Consider the following 19,154-nt stretch of genomic DNA (forward strand, 5'->3'; position numbering starts at 1 on the left):
CCTGCAACTTGGAATGAATGCACAAAGGGCCGCATGGCTCAGTGCTAGGAAGCGGAACCGGGAAGTTATGAGTTTGAGCCTCAGCCGTTGTGACCATGCTGAAGTGTCCTTGAACAAGACAGTGAATCCAAATTTAGGTGAATCCACTCAAAATACATTTACGCATAGACGACACCACAAATCTTAGTAAAGTTGTTTATTTTATCTCCGCAGTATTTTTGAACACTGACTGTGACAATTTAAATAGTAGAAAAGTGTAGTCCAATGAAACGTACTGTACAAAATATTCACAAAAAATGTGTGTCGTGTAGTCACTTTTGTGAGATTCTGTACACCAACCTAAAGGGCACCACTGCACTGCGATGTGTGCTCACTATAAAACAATAGCAAGACATTCACTTCCCTAACATCAACATCACTGCGTCTCGTAACTTATGAGCAAACACTAACAGAAAAGGAAATAAAAGTCCTCGGTTGTACAATATTCTACTGGCATGGGAACTGAAAGGATATACGACTTCCTCTGTGCCCGTTCTAACCACCACCAATCACCCAGCTGAATGAAACACGAACAATGAAACACTGCTGATATTAACCGTCACGCGAGAAAACGGAACAACTCAGACCACGGTCAGTATGTCACAGTACTTCTCACAATCGGTCAATACGGTCATTTAAACTGCTTATTCAACACCACTGCTACTGAAAATTGTTATTTGTTGAATTTGCAGCATTTGGAAGTGAAAACAGCAAAAACATCTTAACATGTCCTTACAGTTTCCAAATGAACTCTTCCTTTATAGTAGCTTTGCAATTTTTGCATCTAATGAACTGGGGAAAAAAAATCAGAAGAAAATTTGGCAAAAAAAAAAAAAAAAAAGTACAGTATACTATATATAGACACTGACGCTATTTGCAGCCATCCCTGGACCAGCTAAATGCGTATAGCTGGATTGAGTTACATGAAAAGCACATGGCGCAAAGTTTCATGTCCACACAACAGCTGGCACAGCAAAACAGCAAACAGGACACAAGCGGATCGTCCAAACGCGACAAGGTAAAGTAAGGCAAATAATGACTTATTGCTTGGTAAACCTGACTATTACTTAAGTATCTTTAGTACTGTAGTTAGTGGTGACATACAGTACTGTGTAAAATACTTGGATTTGATGTGAGTAAACATCTGCAATATATGTTTTACAATGTCGGAAACATTCTAAAAATCTCACAGAAATAGTAAAGTAATTACTAGAAGCTAAATTTTGTGACCTTGCCTTATAGTTAGAGGGTTAGCTTAGAAATACTTGAAACAAATTGTATACAATTAGGCCAAAAACTGTAATTAACTAACAACTACTGTATTACTACTATTTATTTTATGCTAAAATGTATGCTGTAAAATGGCAATCAAGAAAGCCAGTGATGATTATTAATGTAAACTCGTAGATTCAGTGAGTGCTTTGTAGGTCACTCCAGATTTGGTGGATATTTTCCTTTTTTTTTTTTTAAGACAGCTAGCATGTACTCTTGAGCAAAAACTCGAACTTTGACATTGATTTGCAACTCTATCCGTAACTAGACTAAGTGCAATTTCTGGAGAAATTGTGTGGGAATGTTGAAATTTGAATACATGTGGAATGCTTATGAAGTAAACTGAAATGTAAATTATGAAATTATGACCTCCTGAATACTGGACAATGCTTGTAATGATGGTAAATTATATGTACGGAGGTGGGCGTGGAAAGTGATACTTTGAAAAAGTTAAATGTCCCATTGAAAATGAATGGGGAAAAGTTGATACTAAATGTTAAATTTAGCAAATACTGTAAATAATGTGGAATCAGACAATATATATCCCGGGAGGCATGAATTTTTTAAGCTTGTTGAAATTTGAACAATGTAAATTGGAAGTATTATGTGGGAGTTGTTACGCGGCAAAAAAACTGTGGAGAATAAAAATCACAATAACATATGTGGGAATGCTGAAGCATTCCCACAATTAGAGAAATGCTAAGATTACATTTGTATTCAAATACAATTTAATTTTCCTTTATTTAATTGATTGATTCAGCAGAATTTGTAAAATACTTTACATGTTTTTCAGGTGACTGAGTATCTAACAGGTTTGTGTCAAACCCAGCTAAAAATATGATATGAAGAAAAAAAACATCTACTTTGATTGTTGAGTGGGACGAATCAAATGATTGTTGAAATTGCCCCCAGGAAAAAAAAAAAAAGTAAAAATGATGCTGCCTAAATTGCCACCGAGTTTTAGAAGGTCCCATGCATAGTTCTTGAATGACTTTACTGTGTGATATATTGATAAATGTCATCCTGCATCAGATGGTGATGCTGGACGTGTTGATAATTGGGGGCGGGCCTCACGCCTTGACCCTGGCCAGCATGCTGTCATCCTCGTACCCTGAACACAACTCAAATCCAGCACGAGAGTCACAACTTCCCTCGGCCTGTAGTGAAACGCCGAGACTTGACCTCGACCACCAAACCCATACCAGCCAACCCACTGACAACTCAAAGAGGAAGGTAACAAATGGTACAGTATGTTTGGCTATGCATTTAATTATGTGTCCTAATTGTTTGTGCAAATTGAGGTCAAACAGAGAAGCATATAAACACACTCAATTAGGTTATATGGACTGCATGTAAAAAAGTCACACAAAAAATAAAAACGGTTGAACCACCTTTTTTGACCCTATCCTGTTATTTGCTGACATTCTCACTGATAAGATTGGTTTTGCTGCCATCTTGTGGCATATATTATACATTACATTGAAATGAACTGAGGAGCTTCATTTTGACCAAAGTAGTGCTTTCGAACTTCTTATGACCTCTACAAGCAATTAGAAAACATAAAATGTTTCTTGAACATTACATAACTTTACATTTTAGTAGTACAGTGATACCTCGGTTTACGAACTTAATTGGTTCCCAGAGAGTGTGTGTAAACCGAAAAGTTCTTCTTCCGAACATTTATTTCCCATAAGAAACCATTAAAATGAGAATAATCCGTTCCCAGGTCCCTATAAAACATAATTTTCTACTAAATAAGCCTTAAAACTACACAAAAATATACCTTATTTTATGTATAATAAATGTGCTATTGTATTGTAATTAAAGAAATAAACTGTACTGTATAATAAAGTGGGCGGCACGGTAGTCGAGTGGTTAGCACGTCTGCTTCCCAGTTCTGAGGTCTCCGGTTCGAGTCCAGGCTCGGACCTTCCTGGGTGGAGTTTGCATGTTCTCCCCGTGCCCGCGTGGGTCTTCTCCGGGTACTCCGGTCTCCTCCCACATTCCAAAGACATGCATGGCAGGTTAATTGGGCGCTCCGAATTGTCCCTAGGTGTGCTTGAGTGTGGATGGTTGTTTGTCTCTGTGTGCCCTGCGATTGGTTGGCAACCAGTCCAGGGTGTCCCCCGCCTACTGCCCAGAGCCAGCTGAGATAGGCGCCAGCACCCCCTGCGACCCTTGTGAGGAATAAGCGGCCAAGAAAATGGATGGATGGATGGATGTATAATAAAGTCGTTTTATTTTACTTTGTAATGGTAGTTCTTAAGGATAGTGCTTATGGAACGGTTGTCGCTCATTCGCACTTTCGTGCTCACCGGAGCGGAGGAGGCGTGTCTCTTGGTGAACAAGGAAGTGGAGCACTTTAGCGAGTCAACAAAAAGTGAGCACCGCCAACTACTTTCACTTCTTTCCTGGGACTAAACAGCCGTGGCACGATTTTCTCCTTTTTTGAGGTACGTGATGGCACTTTCGCTTTTTTTAGTGGCGCGAACTCCATTGACTACAATGCAAACGCGCCGCCGAATCGCCGTCCCTCGCTGGTAAGCATTAGGCTTAACACTAGCCTGTGGTGGGGTCTTTTTCAGTCCCATAATAGCAAAAGTACACTCAAAATGTCGATCAAACACAAACCGCGTCCGTACTAAAAGAAAGGGGGTGACGAACTGGGACGCCGTGAGCGTGCGTCAGCTTCTCGTGGCCGCCACCGTGGTGCTGTTCGACCGCGTGGTTTGGTTCGTCCGCCGAAAAGTAGTTCGTCAGCCGAGACTAAATTTTCGCGAATTTAATATTCGTGAGGCGAAAAGTTCGTGAGCTAAAGCGTTCGTCAGCCGAGGTATCACTGTACATCTTTAAGTGAAAACAGTTTCAGTAGTGTGCGAGAGTGTTTCAGGAATGTGTGGGCTGTTCATTGGTGACTATGAGAATGTTTCATTATGGTATGTGAGCGTGTTTCAGTATAGTGTGAGTTTCATTGGTATGTGTGATAGTGATTCAGTGGCGAGTGTGACAGCCTTTCACTAGTGTGTGAGAGATTTTTCAGTTGTGTGTGAGAGTTTCAATTGAGTGTTTGTGTGAGTGTATCACTGTAGGGTATGAGAGCATTTCACTTGGTTGTGTCAGCTTGTTTCAGTAGTCTTTGAGAATGCTTCAGTACTGTGTGAGAGGTACATCGGTGTGTGTGGGGGTGTGTGTGGGGGTGTGTGAGAGAGTGTTTCACTACGGTGTGTCAGCATGTTTCAGTTATTAGTGAGGGTTTCATTGGTGTGTGTGTAAGAGTGTTTCAGTAGTTTGAGTGTGACAGTCTTTCAATAGCGTGTATGTGTTTTCAGTTATGTGTGAGGATTTAAATTGTGTGTGAGAGTGTTTGAGGGTTTGAGTGTGATTCAGTAGTGTGTACTGTGAAGGTTTCATTGGTGTGTGTGAGAGAGAGAGTGTTTCAATGGTGTGTGCATGACAGCCATTCATTCATATGTATCAGTAGTGTGTGAGAGTATCAGTGGTGTGTGAGAGCCTTTTAGTAGGTGTGAATGTGTCAGTAGTATCATGTGAGCTGTTCCATAATACAAATCATTAAAACAAATCAGCGTTTATAAAATGATAATAATAATAATAATAATAATAATAATAATAATAATAATAATAATAATAATAATAATAATAATAATAATAATAATAATGTGTGAGAGTTTCATTTGAGCGAAAGAAATTTAGTATAGTGTGAGGGCATTTCCATAGCACTCGTGAGCAAAAACAATTTCAGCAATTTGAAATGTGTGAAAGTGTTCCAGTAGTGTGTATGTAGTGCGCTGTTTTTCAGTTGTGTGTGAGTGTCAAAAATATTAAGTAGCGTGTTTAAGAAGTTTCAGTAGTGCAATATCTTGGTGAATGTGAGAGCATTTCAGTGGAGTATGTTAGCGAACCTTTCAGCAGTATGTGTGATTCAGGTCAATTAACGCTGTCCCAGACGGCCAATCATGTTTCAGCAGAGCTGACAGTGGAAAAGCAGCTTACCAATTCCATACCAGCAGAGGGCGCCATTAAGCCGCCAGTCCTCAGTCTCCAAGTGGTTGACGCCTACGGAGAGTGGACGTCTTTATGGAAGAGTCAATTCACAGCCCTGAACATCTCTCACCTGCGCTCACACACACTAGTGCACACGGATCCTGGCAACAAGGTACCAACACACAGCAACAAGGTCTGACCGTGTTAAAACAAGACGTTTATTTGTGTGTATGTGATTTTTGTTAGAAAGCACTGCAGGAGTTTGTGTTAAAACACAATCGTGTGACTGAGCTTCATCGTCTCCCAGACCGGGCGCTCATCCTGGATGAGAACGCTTTCTTCAACGACACGCGGCTCGGCAAGAAAGAGAGAAAACGTCTGAATGTCTCCTCCAACCTCAGCAACAGTTTGTCCTTCAGTCTGCCAGGAACGGAGCTAAGCGTGGATTTCTTTCGAGATCAGGTTGGACTGCCTGCAATACATCGTGTGTGCCTTCAGCATGACGTGTCGAATTAACATTGAATGTGACTAATTAAAAAGTTGTGTATTACAAAGTTCTCAGCTTGAAATCGCGCATAACTATGTATTTTTATATATATATTATATTGTATTATTTGAACTCTTTTGTTTGCCTTTTGGTGTCTGTTGTTGTTGTGCCCATTGTTCTCACCTTTAATGGGAACCTTTTAAATGTAATTGCTCTGGAAAAAAAACAAAAACAAAACAAAACATGAGATTTTAATTGAGAACAAATTCAACATTTATTATAATTGTTCAGATATGATCAGTATTTGTCTTGAACAAACACTTTCCATATAATTACACCTTCTTTTTTTTATAGTCTACTTGCTATTTACATCTGTACAACATTGTCTATATACCAAAAAATGCAAACCCACTCACTGGGTACAGTTAAGTAGCTGTCGATTTTGAGCAGATTGGGTTACTTTTGCCTGATGTTGGATTCATTATTTTGAGAGTGGGATGATAATTGGTCGCCATTTTGGGCAGTTTTGTTGTGCACTAAATTTGAAGTGAATTTCACGGTTGCCTCAGGAAGACTTTGAGATTCATTTTCTTCTATACCTTTCGTCTTCTGTTTATTATTATTATTATTATTATTATTATTATTATTATTATTATTATTATTATTATTATTATTATTATTATTATTATTATTATTATTATTATTATTATTGTTGTTGTTGTTGTTGTTGTTGTTGTTGTTGTTATTGTTATTATTATTGCATGCTTCATTTTGCATGCTTTTTTTTTATTTTCTGCCTTTCTTTCAAATTTCTGACATTTTTTGGCAGTTTTATGACATATTGTGGTAATTTCTGCCTCTACTTCCCCCCTTTTCCTCTTCCTTTATGGACATTTTATGATCACTTTTTGGACAATTTTTATGTAATTTTTAAAACTTTTTTTTTTTTTATCTACCTTTCGTCTCTCTTTTTTCAGACAACTTAAACATTTATTTAGCTTTGCTTTTTCTCTAAATCATTAATTCACTTTTAGAATATTTTATCTAATAATAATAATAATAATAATAATAATAATAATATATTATTTATTTATTTATTTATTTTAAGAGATCCACATAGGGAGCCACAGGAGAGGGACTAAAGAGCCACATATGTAGACCCCTGGTCTAGACCCAACATGCTGGGTCAAATATTCAACCCAATGTTTTGGGTATAAAGCCAGCTTTGTCTCTCTCCCTTGTAGACTCACTGCTAGGTTATCTATTTCACCCAATTTGACTCTTGGCTCAGGCTTTGGAGTTTCCAGCATGTTCTCCCCATGCTTGAGTTGGTTTTCTATGAATGTTCCAGCATCCTCCCACATTGCAGAAACATGCATGCTACCTTCATTTGGCTTGTTCTCAAAGACACGTTGTATGAACATACAGGTGGAGAGGTATAACTTGGACAAGGTGATTTTGAAGGGAACTGTTACTCGCATCACTCCAGTGACAGAAGACAAGCAAATGCACCAAGATGTCAGCACAATAGAGGAGCAGGCTTTAGGGCAAGGAGATGGGACGAGGATGAAAAGAGTGAAACATTTCCAAGTCCATCTTGAAGATGGCGGCGTGCTCAAAACTCAACAGGTGGTTATGGCAACAGGGCCCACCCGTGCTCAGATGGCAAACATCCCACAGTGGGTGACTAATATCGAGGAGAGCTACCCAGAAGAGCGCCTGCAACATACAGTACACCTCATGCACTCTCTATCAAGGACCCAGAAACATTTTGAAGACGTTGACGAGCTCACACTAGGTAAGAGGATTGTGTCATAATTGTATATCACAAATATGTAAATCTGCAATATGTCCAAAAGACTAGCAAGGTGATAATTTAAGTAAACGACGACGGCGACGTCCACAAAGGTTTCAACTCGCTTAAGCAGTTGCTTAGAACCGATTTGCCACCAGATGGCGCCAAAGCAATATCGTTTCAGTATTGCGTCTCTATTATACGTCTGTATAGGCTCGTGTGTGGTGTGTGAGGCCGGCCAAAGAGTAATGGTCGTTGGCGGAGGTCTGACCAGCGCTCATGTTGTCTCCATCGCACTGCAACAAGGAGCCTGTCATGTGACATGGGTCATGAGAAAGCACCTCCAGGTCTACTATGCTACACATTTGCACACAAGTGTTTTAAACAAGTATTTGCTACTTCCACTGCATAATGACACTCAACAGGAAGAGCCGACATTTTTTAAACATGTGTTTCTGACAGTTAAAACAGTTTGACGTGGGCGATGTGGAGAGCCTGGTGGGTCGTTACTCCCACGTGGAGCATGGCATCAAGATGGATGGCCAAGCCTTCCTCAGACAGTTTTTTAACGAAAGGAGTCTTCACAAGCGACTGGCTATGATTCGTCAGGCAAGGAAAGGAGGTGCAGTCACTCCAGAGGCCTACATCCAATTACAGCCATTTATTTTGAAAGGACAGGTGGCTGTGAAGACGTACTGCCAGGTAAATTGAATGGACGTTGTACTGATGTGAGATTGTATTATGACTGATGGGAGAGAACCATGGCAATTCATAAAATACGCAGACCATGGTACGTAGGCTATGTACAAATTTTGAGGACCACTGGAATAGAACATAAAATAGATCGATAAGATCACAGGATGTACACAATAAGGACAAACGTAAGGGCAGGGGTCGCCAACCTGCGGCACCGGAGCCATATGTGGCTTTTTAGTCCCGCTCCTGGGGCTCCCTGTGGAGCTAAAAAAATAAAAAAAAAATTAAAAAAAAATTCAGAAATGATTATGTATTTAGTTTACATTTTTATTTGTTTTATTAGATAGAATATCCTTAAAATGAATGAATTATTTAGATAAAAATAAAAATAATTAAATATTTTAAAAAAACTTTCAGTCCAAATGTTTAAGTTGTTCTATAACAATGTTCAAAAAGTGACCATAAAAAGGAAGAGGAAAAAGGGAAAATTACCATAAAATGTACATGAAATTTTCAAAAATTTCACAGAGGCAGAAATGAAAACATTTAAAAGTAGCTATAATATGTCCAAAAACAATAGAAGAAATCCTGAAAATTACCATAAAGTGCCCACAAAATAAAAAAAAATAAAAAAAATAAAAGTCAGAAAATGGCAGGAAAGAAAATGTTCAAAATGTAACTATGAAATGTCCAAAAACAAAAGAAGAAAACCCGAAAACTACTATAAAATATCCACAAAATTGCCAAAAAATGTCTGAAATTGATACCTAAACAGTCGGGAAAAAAAATGTCAAAAAATAGCTATAACATGTTCAAAAAGGAAGAAGAGAGGCAGCAAATTACCATAATATGTCCATAAAATTGCCAAAAATGTCAGAAATTTGACAGAAAGGCAGAAAATGAAAAAAGCATATGAAAAACGAAGCATGAACAATAATAATAATAATAATAATAATAATAATAATAATAATAATAATAATAATAATAATAATAATAATAATAAGTCATACGGTAGAAGAAACTGAATATCAAAGTATTGGATGCTGCCTATTTTTCTGTTTGGTTTAGCTCTAATTACCTCTTGGGCACTAACACACTGTTTCCTTTATCGCAATGTTCAAATGATTTGCGGCTCCAGGCAGATTTTTTGTTATTTATTTGGCCTAAAATGTCTCTTTTGACATGAAAAGTTGCGAACCACTAGTATAGGGGCATCTACAGGAAGAAAATATGCAACCAAATATTAGTTCCCCCTGTGAAGGCATTCTTTTGTTGAAAATATATCAGCAAGATGGAGAAGCAAGCTTCAGATGACTTAAGAATGAGTCCCGATGCATACACCGAACTAACTGTATAATGTTATAATGCCCAGAAACTCAAGTGTGAATCTCTGGTCAGGTGAGTGAAGCCAGCTGGTGCTACAAGAATCAGGCTTGGAGGCTGTCCCTCAGCAATGGAGACCACTGGACAGGAGATACGATTTGGTTGGCCACCGGATGTAAACTGGATGTCAAACAGGACCCTTTGCTTTCTGAAGTGATGAAGGATTTCCCTATTCAGGTGATGAAAACTTCCGTAGAAATCTGGAAGTCAACGCATTGCTTTGCCACTGAACCGTGGTTGTGGTGTCGAGCACAAAAACTGTAAATATGTATAGTCTAGATTAGGGGTGTGAATTGCCTAGTACCTGACGGTACAGGTCACGATTCGATTCGATACCGATTAATCCCGATACGAATTTATAAGTCGATTGTTGCGATTTTTTTCATTCAAATTTAGAAAATACTAATCAGTAAGCTTGTAGAGTGTAAGATTTATATGAAAATGTATTATTTATTTATCTGAAATTTCAGTCTTATAGAGGTTGTAATCTGTTTCATGTTTGAACAGCATTAAAATAAAATATTAAGGCTTAATGTTCCGTTCATATAACATTCTTCCATGCTCAAGGTGTGAATCCTAACCCGAAGTCAGACGTTTTGTTGAATATTTTCCATTAAAAATGGAAGTTTAAAAATCGATTCACACACACACACACACACACACACACAAAAAAGGCAATGATGATAAGACGTTGAATCGGTAAGACTACCGAATGAACAATTCTGAGCTCTTAAAAAAAAAAAAAAAAAAAAAAAAAAAAAAAAAAAAAAATCGATTTTTTTTTATTGAATCGATTCGAAAATCGCGCGATGTAGTATCGCGATATATCGCCGAATCGCTTTTTTTTTTTAACACCCCTAGTCTAGATCCCCCCCACCCCCCCCAAAATATCTCTGAGTAGGCAAATTGGTAAATATCAAAACAAAAAATATGCAGTGGTTGACTGTACATGTGTTCCCATAAAGGTGCTGGATGGCTGGCCATGCATATCAGAGAGTTTACAGTGGGCAGAGGGTTGCCCCCTTTACTTGATGGGGCAGTACACTGCTCTTCAGGTAATCTTTTAGCTTATACAACAATCCCATAATTACTTTACAGACAGCATTCAATCCATGCGCCTTGTTCCTCTTCTCACCCACAGATTGGACCTCATGCAGTAAACCTGGCAGGTGGACAGGCAGCCAGCATGAGAATTGCCAAGTACATCCTGCAACGTCACAACAACATGAAGGAGACTGAGCTGAGAGCAGGGAGATCAAAAACTGAAGAATATATTCAGCAAATGCAAGGACTTTTATGGCTCTAACTACATGAGAGAGAGAGAGAGAGAGAGAGAGAGAGAGAGAGAGAGAGAGAGAGAGAGAGAGAGAGAAATTCCGACATATTATGCTGAATTTTGATTCATATAGATTTCACAGTATGTTAATTTAAAATATTAAAATATTTATTGTGTTACGTTTGGCTCTTCTCAGTACAATAATATGCCATTAATAGTAACTTTTAACTCTTTGACTGCCAGGCGTTATAAAAACAAAACAAAAAAATCCACAGTGCCAGCCGCTTTTGAGCATTTTAACTCATCTTTCAAGGCAAAAAGAATATTGTTTGCCTTTACTACATATACAATGTGGCTACGAAATGAAAGATCGCATTCCATTCATTGGAATTTTACTAATCATCATGAAACGTCTTTGGCAGTCAAAGAGTTTTAAAAACTATTTTGTGTGAGAAGTTTTGAACAGAAACAATTCATTTTTTGTTTTGTACTTCAGTCTTTTATACTACAACTTTTGTAGTAGTTTTTTTTGTATAGTGTTAGTACATGTTCTGCAGAGGAGTGCAATTAGAAAAAAAGATATCGGTTGACATGGTTATACAATGTACAATATTTTTTTGCTTAAATTTACGTTCTGTTGTAATAAATTTAAATTGCCGAGTCGTGCTATGATTCGTAGCCACGCCCACTGACTGAATGACTTCCGTGTTTTGGTGGTGCAAGTGGACAGAAGATAAATAACAGTCACTTGGATTCAGTACCTTGGAGGTGAGTGTGCAGTACTATATGTGCAAAATTAAATATTGCTTGATCGTGTGTAGAACTATATAAACTCAGCTTCAAACACATAGTCATATGTTTCCTCGTCATAATCAAACACCGTTGTACGGGAGAAAGCCACTGTGCAGAAACAAAACAGCGAAGAGATTTGTAATCTGTTTTCGTTTCTGCTTTAATTCACATTCATGAATTGAATTTGTGTGTAAATTACGAATAGCAAAATGGTTTTCAGTATGACGATGACGTCACGAACTCGTGTTTCAGGATTAAGTGATCATCTGACTGATTGAGCTCAGTGGGTATTTATCTTCTCAGTATTAGTCGTAGTTTTAGTTTGGTTGTAATCTACCATGTGTACATTTTTCTACGAGTGAAGATGACATGACGGCCAATGAATTTCATGGGTTTATCGGGCCAGATTTACCACATTGCGTGCTAAGATTTAATGTAAAATAAATGTTAAGCGAGTGCTAAATTCTGTCAAAAAATTAAATAAAAATAAACTACAGTGTAATGTTACTGTTATATGGAAATTTACAACAAGCACATTTTATAACAGTAATACTATAGTTGTGTATTTACAAATATGTATGTTTTACAGCACAATGAGCACGAGAAAAGTGGATAAAATTGTACTGAGTGTGGAGCAGGGTGAAGGAGCTGGAGCTCGTGTTCGCAGAAGCATCAGTAGAAAAGAGGTAAAATACATGCACTTCCGCTCTGTTTAGAATGCACTTATTCCAAATGTCTCTCTCAGTTACAGAACCTGGATCCTTTTCTGATGCTGAATGAGTTTCGCGTCAGCAAGCCTGCGGGTTTTCCAGACCACCCTCACAGAGGATTTGAAACGGTAGGTTTTGAAACTGTTAAACTGTTTATAATAAGCATTGAGCCACAATTGGACAGATATGATTATGAACAACAGTCCCTAATAGTTTCTTAAACCATACACAGAATATTATAACTTTTAAATATAATTTTTAATCTGTGAGTTGACATATTTCTTGACACAAAGATACTGCAAAAAATGGTGGCAACCCCACCTCTTTTTTCTTTTTCTTTTTTTTTTGTCAAAATGGAACTCCTGAACTCACTTCAAAATAGCTCTTTGGTAGTGTTGAATCAGGATCCCTTGCGAATAACGAAAATCCGAGGGGGTTCACTGAATATATAAACGCAAACATTCCAGATTAATCTCCCAGTGTGGGCGCATAGGGCTGCACTCCCAGCATGCCTTTCTGCAGGTGTGTTTGCTCACACTCAGATGACTTTGGGGAAGATACAGCTGTGCTGAAAGATCACAGGCGGCTCGCAGTAGGAAGTCCAGCTTTCAGATGTTCCCCATTGAATTTGTGACCTCGAACTCAGCGCTTCTTTGAACCACTGGGGCAGCCAAAAGGAACACACGCTCACAGAGGAGATTCTGCATGAACAGGACCTGCAAAATGACAATTAATCGAATGTGATTACATTCACCAAGAAGGTTCAGTTTGTTCATTTGAATAAAATAAGAAATTTCAATGTGTATGACCAGATCCTGCATTTTTCATGAAACTGAACCTCTTCCCTTATCACTGTTGTGGTCACGTCACAGCGCCAATGACAATGAACAATTCAATCAGCCCCAAGAAAGCAAATTCAGAGACCTACTTTGCGCATACTTTGATCGGCCTTTCCATCTCCATCGGTCAAGCTCACTGACGAATCCAACTCTTGTGCTCATGCTCAATGTTATGACATTTTGTTCCCTTGAAACTGTCCTCTGGATCAGGATGAAACATTCTTTCATCTTCCAGATGGTAGCTGTTGGTGGAAGTTTTATCTGACTGAGCGAGCTTGTTCTGATGAGTGTTCGAAATAGTAATGGGAAAATCAAGTGTTTTGCTCTGTTATTATTTACACCTTTACTGTGTTGTTGTCCAAACAGGTAACATACGTGTTGGAAGGGGTCATAGCCCATGAAGACTTCTGTGGCCATTCAGGGCGACTGCAACCTGGAGATCTGCAAGTAATCATTTCACAACAATATTGGAGGACATTTTAGAAGAAAAAAATCCATGACAATCGTCTCTGTGGCATGAAGCTATGGTCGCAAGTTAGTATGTGAGCATAAAGAAATAGCTGGCCTTTTTCATCAAATTACCTGTTGTAAATGTTACGTAAAAAAAAACAGAGATGACAGATAATTTTTAAGAAATACCAATATCGCAAAACAGAATCCGTTTTCTTTTAAATTGCATGAAATAAATGGCAGTTTTATATTCTCCTAATTTCTAATTTAGTTCCTGATAATAAAATTGCCACAAGAGGGCGTCCCGAGTGCAAATACCTTGAAATAAGCCTCGCCCAATCCATTACAGACACTAGTGGTGTGCGATACTGCAAATTTTGGTATCGATCCGATACCATGTAAGTATAGGCCCAGAATCACTGATATCATACTTTTTGAAAATTATGGTATAATTAATTTTTTAATTAAGGTAGCTGTATCATTGAATACTTATTCACAATCAAATTTCAACCTTAAAGTGTTTAAGTGTTTTTGCTGTTTCCTTTTTTTAAACAAAGGACAAAGTTTATTGACAAATAGAAAATATTCCAGACACATTCCAACCAAAACAAAATATTTTTTGAGCGATCTTTTTTTTTTTCCCCAGAATTGTTCATTCGGCCGTCTTACCAATTCAACATCTTATCATCGTAGTTTTTTTTATTTTTTTTTTATTTTTTTTTTAATGTGAGTATGTGCACATCTATGTGCGTGCGTGTGAATTTGTGTAAATTTGTACTCATTAGTTCACCTAAAACCTAATAAAAATCCCATTACCCTTCACCTTAACCAGATACTTCAGAGTCTCGCCAGAGTCGTGAAGTTCAGAAGGTCAGGAGACCAGAGGAAAGGTCAAAGGAAAGAAAGATGAATCAAACTGTGAATTTGTGAATTTGTGTAAATTTGTACTCATTAGTTCACCTAAAACCTAATAAAAATCCCATTACCCTTCACCTTAACCAGATACTTCAGAGTCTCGCCAGAGTCGTGAAGTTCAGAAGGTCAGGAGACCAGAGGAAAGGTCAAAGGAAAGAAAGATGAATCAAACTGTGAATTTGTGTAAATTTGTACTCATTAGTTCACCTAAAACCTAATAAAAATCCCATTACCCTTCACCTTAATTAACCAGATACTTCAGAGTCTCGCCAGAGTCGTGAAGTTCAGAAGGTCAGGAGACCAGAGGAAAGGTCAAAGGAAAGAAAGATGAATCAAAGTGAAATCCACCACCAATTAAACACCACCTGCCACCCTAGTTACAAAACCAGAATTTTACACCAACCCCAAAGTGCACAAAGTGATCAGAGGAAAATAAATGTAAAAAACAAATACTTTATCATATATTGTTCAGAAACTATAAATACAACAATAACTAAAAAAATCTGCCTTCATCACTTCGTTTTTAACCTAAATAAAGTCAATGTTCAAGTTTATCATGCAACAACAAATATAAAACATAAAACAACATGCCAAAATACTTTTTTCAAGTACAATACTGTATGTGTTCATGCAATCTACTACAAAGATGAGATGCTAAGTCACGTGATGGCACACGATCGAAACACACTACTATGACATGCCTGTTACCTGTTTGACCAAATTGCAAGAGTAAATAAAAGAGCCAAACTAAAACTAAACTACTAGATCGATATTTTAGTGACAGTATCGATTCGATACTGATTTGGTATCAATAATATTGATATTTGGATCGATTCGCCCACCACTACCATTAACCTGGTATCGGTACTCGGTTTAAATTGTTAGCTGCTTGTGCTTCTAGAAGACGTTAAGATTAAAATGCAGTATACTGTAAAGAATGCAAACGCATATGTGTGTGCGTGTGTGCCTAGTGGATGACCGCAGGCCGAGGAGTGGTTCATGCTGAGATGCCCATGTCTGAGGAACCCGTGGTGGGTTTGCAGCTGTGGGTCAACCTGTCCAGGCAAAGTAAGATGGTGGAAGCAGCCTATCAGGAGCTGCGGAGCTCGGAGATCCCCAAACCAACTCAGGGAGGAGTCACCGTCGCTGTGATATCCGGGGAAGCCCTCGGAGCAAAGGTGTCTGGTTGTTTTCACTCTATATGGTGGATTGTATTGTTTGTGTATTGATGTAGGCTGTATTACAGTCCAAGGTCTTCACAAGGACACCGACAATGTACTTGGATTTTGTGCTGAAGACTGGAGCCCGGCATGTGCAGCCAGTTCCCCCAGGTCACAATTAACAATATATTTAGTGCATGGAAGTGGTTTGCATATTGAAGTCATTCTGTTGTGGTCCATTTAAAAGATTATTTTCGGACAAAAAAAGAAAAACGGAGCTTCAAAATAATTCAAAATGTCTGTTGGCTATCAACTTCCAGGCTTATAAAGAAAACATACATGCAAGTCGTACCACTTAAACACACTTCATTTTTATGTTCACAGGATGGACTGCCTTCATTTACACTCTATCAGGAACCATTCACGTTGGTGAGTAGGGGTTGGAACATCTGGCTACCTCACGATACGATACTATACGATATGCGATACAAGGCTCACCATAATGATTATCTCACGATATGACAATACCACAATTATCGATATATTGCTCAGATAATAAAACCACGATAATCTATGACAAAACTAATCATAAAATAATAATAATAATGATGATAATAATAATTAATAAATAAAATAATAATAAAATAAATAAATATCGATAAATAATAATAAATAAATAATAAAAATAAAAAATCATATATTATAATAAAAATAATATAAATATAAATATAACATAAATATATAGTATTTATGAAAATATAAATAAAAATAATAATAGTAATTTATAAAAGTGGCTCACAGTTATAAGGCTGAAGTTTCAGATAAATAATACATTTTCATACAAATCTTACAGTGTACAAGATTACTGATTAGTATTTTCTAAATTTGAGTTAAAAAAAATAAAAAATTACGGCTTACGGCCATACTACCCTGAGAACGCCCGATCTCGTCTGATCTCGGAAGCTAAGCAGGGTCTGGCCTGGTTAGTACTTGGATGGGAGACCGCCTGGGAATACCAGGTGCTGTAAGCTTTTAAAAAAAAAAAAAAAAAAAGAAAAAAAAAAATTGCAACAATCGACGTATGAATCCGTATCGGGATTAATCGGTATCGAATCGAATTGTGACCTATGAATCGTGATACGAATCGAATCGTCAGGTACAAGGCAACACCCCTAATATATATATATATATATATATATATATATATATATATATATATATATATATATATATATATATATATATATATATAATTTGAAAATTTCCATCCATTTCCCCGCCACTATTATGAAGTGCTCCCCCTAGCGGCCACCTATTAATTGCTCAATAAGTAATGAACAAAGGAGCCGTTATAGTGGCTGTACATTAATTACAAATATCGCTGTACTTGCGTAGACGTATCGATAATCTATCGGGAGACAAACTATCGCGATATATCGTCACACTCCTATTGGTGAGTGCCTGGATGTAAAACAAGAAAGGCTCTTGTTTTACTAGTATAATGTATTATTTGCCAGCTATATATACTGTACAGTCAACCCCCATTTAGACTCACCTGTGATTGGTCAAAATATGTATATATAGAAAGACCATGTACAAAATGTTTTTGTTTTTTTGTTTTTTTTATGGTTTCTTCAAGGGATGTGAAAGTACCAATACTGGCCTTGTACACATCATGGCTTCATTTGAAACATTTTTCATGCCCGTTGGACTTTAAGAAGAGTTTCCAGTTTATTTGATTTGATGTGAGAGCAAACACTTTGACACGAAAGCTGGTACATGAGAGACTTATTTGTCCTCCCAAAAATGTCATAAAGGTTTTATTAGTGACAAACAAGCTTTTCTCAAACTGGGCAAAATTGCTATCAGATGTTTTGATGACACCAAAACAATAGATATTTGACTTTAGTTGAGTTGAGTTAATGTCCAGAACCACATGTTCACTGTAACAATAACAATGAGTCAAAAACGTTTTTTGTTTTTTTTATTCTAGTGTATCCTTCTTAGGGATTAATTTAATGAGACTGAGATGTTCAAGTTGGACGTTGTTTTTCTTTAAGGCCCAGAAGAGAAGCATCAGAAGGTGGAGCCTCATCACACGGTGGTTTTTGGAGATGGGGACAGTGTTCGATTTGAAAACAAGGTAAAAGATACTCCATAATATATTCTCTGTCACTGTCATTCTGCCTCAGTTCACTTTAATTTTTTCTTCAGGGTTCCGACATGTCCCATTTTGTCCTGATAGCTGGAGAGCCCATCAATGAGCCTGTGGTGAAGCACGGTATATTCGTTTGTGCGCAATATTCTGATGTGCGTCCTAAAAGGAACAAACGGCTTCATGCGTTTTCTCCTCAGGTCCGTTTGTTATGAACACAGAGGAGGAAATCAACCAGGCGATCAGCGATTACAGAAATGGTCAAAATGGATTCGAGCGGGCCTTAAAATGGAAATCTACGATCGGAAATTCGATTTGATCGCTATGTTGTACAAAATAGTTGTTGCATTTGTTTGTACATGTATTTTTAGTAATATTTTATATCATAAAATGAACTTATTTTACATTACATTTTATTAGGTTAACAAGACACTCGAATTCAAACAATTTTTTTAAGGCAAATGTCATTTGGGGGAAAAAAAAATGCAAATCCAAGTACCACCACAATTACCAACATTCAATTGTAAGCAGCTCTAATGTACTGTACTTTGGACATTAACACTACACTTAAATGTATGTTTTGTAAATAATGTTTGAATTATAATCTATTGCACATAAAAGTTAAATAAATATTGTACCTTTACAAACAGCTCGAGAAGATATAATGCAAATATATTGAACTCACAACTCAAATACAACTGAACTTTACTGACTTTTAACTCATTTGCTCCACGTTTTTTGTTTTTTTTTATGTTTTAAGTGTCCCAAATATGTATTTATACGGTTTTGTTTTGTTTTTTCCTAGAGCATACAGAAGGCTTTGATGCAGCCTCTCAACTGCAAAGAACAGTTGCAGAAATGCTAGTTATTACGTAAACAGCCAGCAGTTGGCAGCAGAGCAAAGGAGATCAACCAGAGCCATGTTGAAAAAAAAAAGCTCAATTACTCACAATTCTAAATAGATTTGTGAAAAATGATGAAACTTAGCTATATTCTAAAGCTAATTGCTGCAAAACGGAAACAGAGAGAAATATACTTTTTTTCCTGATGAAAGAAGAGACTTCAATGTTTCTTTTGATAGGTTCCATGTTTTTATAGCAATAAAACACAATATTCTGTGGGACTTTCAAAATCCAGTAAACGGGATTGCTTCTGTGAAAATGGCTGAGAGCGCATGAGTTCA

The 19,154-nt window shown here is 37.3% G+C and overlaps 2 protein-coding genes and 1 non-coding gene across 5 annotated transcripts; all 3 read left to right on the top strand.

Moving 5' to 3' along the window:
* Window positions 1-893: 893 nt before the first annotated feature.
* On the top strand, window positions 894-10,980 carry LOC144017250 (uncharacterized). The gene is made up of 10 exons (XM_077518606.1): window positions 894-1,057; window positions 2,344-2,568; window positions 5,354-5,485; window positions 5,560-5,775; window positions 7,229-7,598; window positions 7,809-7,942; window positions 8,058-8,297; window positions 9,690-9,851; window positions 10,640-10,729; window positions 10,816-10,980. Exons 1-10 carry the CDS (start codon window positions 974-976, stop codon window positions 10,978-10,980), a joined length of 1,818 nt encoding a protein of 605 aa, XP_077374732.1. The 5' UTR covers window positions 894-973.
* A 629-nt stretch (window positions 10,981-11,609) lies between these two features.
* On the top strand, window positions 11,610-18,620 carry pir (pirin). 3 transcript variants are annotated; one of them, XM_077518210.1, is made up of 10 exons: window positions 11,610-11,718; window positions 12,332-12,428; window positions 12,488-12,580; window positions 13,658-13,738; window positions 15,628-15,834; window positions 15,903-15,987; window positions 16,201-16,245; window positions 17,877-17,959; window positions 18,031-18,097; window positions 18,172-18,620. In XM_077518210.1, the coding sequence occupies exons 2-10, from the start codon at window positions 12,336-12,338 to the stop codon at window positions 18,288-18,290; spliced, it is 873 nt and encodes a 290-aa protein (XP_077374336.1). In that variant the 5' UTR covers window positions 11,610-11,718; window positions 12,332-12,335; the 3' UTR covers window positions 18,291-18,620. The 3 variants fall into 3 exon arrangements, with proteins under 3 accessions (XP_077374336.1, XP_077374338.1, XP_077374337.1); XM_077518212.1 differs by having other exon boundaries at window positions 12,494-12,580; XM_077518211.1 differs by lacking the exon at window positions 11,610-11,718 and adding an exon at window positions 11,731-12,025.
* On the top strand, window positions 16,729-16,847 carry LOC144018262 (5S ribosomal RNA). The gene has a single exon (XR_013283401.1). It is a non-coding gene; the product is annotated as a 5S ribosomal RNA (ribosomal RNA).
* Window positions 18,621-19,154: the final 534 nt, after the last annotated feature.

The sequence above is a fragment of the Festucalex cinctus genome, chromosome 4 (genome assembly GCF_051991245.1).
Source record: "Festucalex cinctus isolate MCC-2025b chromosome 4, RoL_Fcin_1.0, whole genome shotgun sequence".
Classification (NCBI taxonomy): Eukaryota; Metazoa; Chordata; class Actinopteri; order Syngnathiformes; family Syngnathidae; genus Festucalex; species Festucalex cinctus.